Raw genomic sequence first — 4,990 nt, 5'->3', positions numbered from 1 at the left:
AAGCGTTAGAGGCGTGGCAACAATATTGATTTGATGAAAGGAATTTTTGAAGGTGAAACAATCGCAATTCGCGTCTTTCTATTACATGTCTCAATTACAAGAGAAATAGACTATATATAGATCATAGTTTGATTCGAAATAGGAAACCTCTTTCTAGGAAACCTATTCTAATTAGGAAATCTAATTGACTTAGGAAACTTTCCTAAAATATAACTAGAAACAATATCTCACAATATCTATCGAAATATGGAAATACGAACAGACTAAAAAAGGAAACAAGTACTAACAAATTTGGTTTAATTTCTAACACTCGCGTCATCGAGGGCCGATCCTTTGGATTAATTTGAATGCACCACAAACCCACCATAACCATCTTTCTTGACACAGCAACTTCTTCTTCCACGAGATCGCCAAATTCCTGTGCTCTTTCTTCATTAATTTCGTCGTATATCCAACCTGGAAAATAAGATTCACTCGATGCAGTCCCCTTCACTTCTTCATGCTTCCTCCCACCAACCATCTCGAGCAACATCATTCCGAAGCTGTAGACATCGGACTTATGAGAAGGATTTCCCAGATTTCTCATGAATATTTCAGGAGCAATGAACCCAATCGTCCCCCTAGCACCTGTCATGGTTATGAAACTTCTATTCCTGGAGTATATTTTCGCCAACCCAAAATCAGAGATTTTTGGGTTGAAATTCTCGTCGAGCAAAACATTATGGGGCTTTATGTCGAGATGCAATATCCGCGAGGCACAACCCTTGTGTAAGTACTCAATCCCAAGGGCAACCCCTATAGCAATTTCGAGCAGTCTTTCCATTGCTAAAGAAAGGTTCGGCCCTTCTTTATGCAGCAAATCTCCTAAAGACCCGTTAGGCATGTACTCATAGATTAGAGCTCGTTTGGAACCTTCCAAACAGAAACCGAGCAAACGGATAATATTAACATGGTGAATCGTGCCTATGGTTGCAACTTCGTTGATGAACTCCTGGCTGTTGTTGCTGGACTTGTCGAGCATTTTGACGGCGATGGGTCGCCCGTCCGGCAGCTTTCCTTTGTAGACAGTACCATATCCACCTTCACCCAATCGCTCCTTCAAGGTGTTGGTCATCTTCTTTACGTCCTTGTATGAATACTTGGTCAATAAGGTTGACTGATAAGTTCTTATGAATTGCTCTGCATTTGCCGTCTCTTCTGCAGCTTCGTCTTTGCCAAAACAGGATGTCTTCTGAATTGGCAAACTTCTTTTCTTAAAAATGAATAGTAAGGTCATAACGAGCACAAGAGAAGAGCCTCCCAATGCACAACCTGCAAATCATGCACTGACTGAATAGCTTAATGGACAACCAATAATCTTTTTGCAAAGTGATGAAGACGATTAGTTTTCAGAGGACATTCAAGCATATCATGTCGATGAGAAGCTGACAAGCAAGTTCGGGTTCTTACGAGAGGACAACTAAAACATAATACAGCGCCATTGCTCCTTGAGAATCCCTATAACCAAGCATGGTCTGTAGCTTTTCAATAGGCACAGGCGAAACCAACCACCCAATGAAAATAATATATCATCAGAATTCAGAATGTGCAGATACGTAATTGCTGATAATCCTTGTCTAGCTTCCAAAATTTCTTTTATCCTCGACTTTGTATAGTCTGCCAGCGAAAACCGAAATGAATATTTATGCATTCAAATACAAATACCTCAAGCAACAACAGTGTATCAGCGATCATATTGAATATTAAGGTAATGCTCCTTCCAAGTCCAACTTAACTCTAGAGTCTAAAACTTCAGAAGCGATGAAGTAAATGTGCATACCAATAATGAGTTTGGTCTTGTCTGGCTTCCTGCAAAGGTCAGATAAAGGAAATGAGTACTAGCTAGGATTTCTTTTCTTTTTTCTTTTTTTCTGCTAAAGTACTTTGTAGGATTTCATTTGGAGGGAAGCGATGAAGTTCAACTTCCAATAGCCACATAAAGAGGCAGTAGCAACAGCCATTGCTGCACACTGTATACATCTGTATATTTAAGTCACAGGATGGCTGTGCGGAGAAACAGAATTGAATGTTGCATTGAAAATATGTCTCGAACTTCAGCTCGTGAAGAGAATTATAAATTTTAAGTCATTATAGGACTTGCGATTAAAATTAAGAAAGTTTTGATTGGACTTTGCTACATATGAAGCAACAACAAATCTTTGTTGGAGTTGGATTTCTAGTTTGAGTAGGTTTTTTGAATTGGCTAAAAGAGTTTCCTGTTCGGATCCAAACATTATAGGGATAATTTTCAAATTAATCATAGACCTATTATACGGATGTTAATTCAGTCCTAAATTTTTTAATTTTGCCAACATAGTTCTAAATTTTTACTCGAAATTTCAATATAGTTCTTCTTGCCATTTACCGCTGGAAATTACTAACATAGTGTCCGGTCATGTCGGTCGACCGTCCTACGTGGTACGCTAACATGGATAACTTGTGGAGTGCCAAGTCAATGACTTTCGATGGGAATTGACCGGAAAGATTACATTGAAATTGCACATAATGACTATACTGACAAAATTGAAAAGTTTAGAATTGAATTGACATTCGTATAATAAGTTTAGAATTAACTCGGTAAGTTTCCCAAACATTATATATATAAGAGGTGCGTTTTGGTTTTAAAGAGGAGCTTTTGACCGTAACAATCAACTGTGCACTACGCTCATGAACTACATCCCAAAGAAATTGCAAGTGCTTTGATGCCAATAAATATTGTGGTGAGATTGTGAATTTCTTGGTAACATTAAGAAATTGTTTTGCGAGAAATCGTGACGGCTAACCACTCCGAGTTATTGAACGTGATTGGGAGTAGTAAATACCGAAAATATTTGAGTGACTTGAGTGTGGTTATAATCCCCTTACTATCACTTGATCTATAGTAGAATCTCATGCGGCTCTATGCGTGGAATAGTCACGTTGATTGAATCCCGTAAACTCAGTGTCTGATTTATTTACTCATTTTATTTATTTTATTGTTTAATCGCTTGTTCTTCGCGACGAGTGGCTTACTTCTGAATTTTCTTTTTGCTCAGCACATATTTGGCTCGAGTATGAATTTGTGCTACACATATTATTTTACTGAAATGTAATGTGATATTGGTTAATTGTTGCGATGAAGCTCTTGTATCAGGATTGTTAGTTGTTGGTTAGTTTGAAGCTACTTATGTTTAAGATTAATGGATGCTACAACTTTTGGACGATGACTTAAGTTTCACTTCCGACGTTAAATCATGAAAGCACGCCTGGCCATTTTATTCATAATGTAATTAATCTTGAATTATTCTTTCATTTTTTTTATTTCTGGGGAGTTTTCATCGTCAAAATTTGGGAAACTTTTATTTGTTCCAAAAGAATAATGACACAAATGATTCATAAACTTTGGTTCAATATGCAATGGGATCCATGAACATGAACTTTGACTCAATGTACAATGGGGTTCATAAACTTTTAATTCACATTATCCTAGTATTTAATGTGATTTCTGAATTTTTAATTTGTTCAATATGGTCCCTGAACTTTTGGTACATATTCAATGTAGTCCATAAGATGTAATCTCTAATATTGAATTAGTGGAATGACTACATTGAGCGTTTTCATATAGTTCAGGGACTAAATCGAATAAGTACCAAAAGTTCAGGGATCAAATTGAATAAATTAAAAGTTCAGAGATCATATTACACATTAAGTTAAGATTCATGGACCACATCGAATAAATTAAAAGTTTAGAAAGTACATTATACTTTGGACAAAAATTCAAAGGCTATTTATATCATTTTTCCTTCCAAATACGTACTTTCGTGATGAAATTTTCAATCACTAAATAAGAATAGTAAACGACACAAAAAAAAAAAACAAAGAAAGAAAGATGACTTACCCACAGCCGCCGCCGCAGAAGCAGACGACTTTTCCGGCACCGGCGTCGAATCCGCACCGACCGCCTCTCAGTTCGCAGCTGTCGCAATCCGGGATGGCGGACCAGACCAGAGGAAATCCTTCGCTCATCAGTTCCAGAACGAAGCTCCAAATCTCGTTATTACTCTTGTTCGTCAATTCACTGCTCCATATTCCGAGGTGATCGGACACAGGCACCTCCACGAGCCTACATCGATCGGGAGTCTCTCCCCCGTACGAGTAATTGGAAGGGGCCGACGGATCGATGGATGTGTTCATCCACAGATAAAGCTCCGCGTCTCTGCAGCTCGCGTTCACCACCGTCGAGTTGGCGAGCTCCCGGGGGAGCGCGGTGCCGGAGTCGCACTTGAAGAAGGTGAGGTTGAGGGACCACTGAGGAGGGAGCGTGAGGTTGGCGTTCTTGACTCCGGAGCTCGGGACGGTAAGGTTCTGGAGGGAGTCGCAAGAGCCGGCTTTCAGGTCCTTGATGAGCTGGGCGTTGACGACGGTGATAATACGCTCCTCGCTGTCCGGGTGGAGAGCTAGGACCTGGTAGGGAGTGCCGGGGAGGTCGAGGACGGGGTGGTCGGAGGCGTCGCAGGAGACCTGGAAGCGGGGGAGGCTGCAGTCGAGGCCGCCGGTGCCGAAGGTGGCAAAGCCGGAGAAGGGGAAGGAGAAGTTGATGTCTCCGCAGGCGAAGGGCCGGCATCGGTCGTAGTACGACGCGTCGTCTTGGGGTCGGGCGGTGACGAAGATGGAGACGAGGAAAATGAGCGTGAAGAGAAGCGTGGGAGACATGTTTGACTGACCTAATTTTAGTAAAAACAAATAATGTCTTATATATATATATATATATTGTTTTTCTTATCAAGATATTTCAAATTGTTTACGTGGCTGATTCATTTTTGACCGGCAGTGACTGTCCGGGCAAATCCCCCAAGTCAACTCAAAGTCGCAGGATATTTGTTGCCGGTGACTATCAATTATTTGTGGAAAAAAATTCTAAATAAAGGCTTAAAATATCATTATTTTCTTAAATAAAAATTTGAAGCGAATA

The 4,990-nt window shown here is 40.0% G+C and overlaps 1 protein-coding gene across 1 annotated transcript; it reads right to left on the bottom strand.

Annotated features, from left to right (window-relative positions):
• Positions 1-301: 301 nt before the first annotated feature.
• Positions 302-4,771, bottom strand: LOC115689823 (rust resistance kinase Lr10-like; the record flags this gene model as incomplete). Its single annotated transcript, XM_030615985.2, has 3 exons — positions 3,917-4,771; positions 1,820-1,848; positions 302-1,311 (listed from the first exon to the last, which is right to left on the bottom strand). Coding segments are annotated over exons 1-3 (1,854 nt in total), but the record flags the coding sequence as incomplete, so codon positions are not given.
• Between the last annotated feature and the right edge of the window lie 219 nt (positions 4,772-4,990).

This window comes from Syzygium oleosum, unplaced genomic scaffold, assembly GCF_021117445.2.
Source record: "Syzygium oleosum isolate NSW1041296 unplaced genomic scaffold, Sole_v2.1 Sole_v2.03, whole genome shotgun sequence".
In the NCBI taxonomy this organism is placed as follows: Eukaryota; Viridiplantae; Streptophyta; class Magnoliopsida; order Myrtales; family Myrtaceae; genus Syzygium; species Syzygium oleosum.
This window is presented reverse-complemented; position numbering and strand designations above follow the sequence as displayed.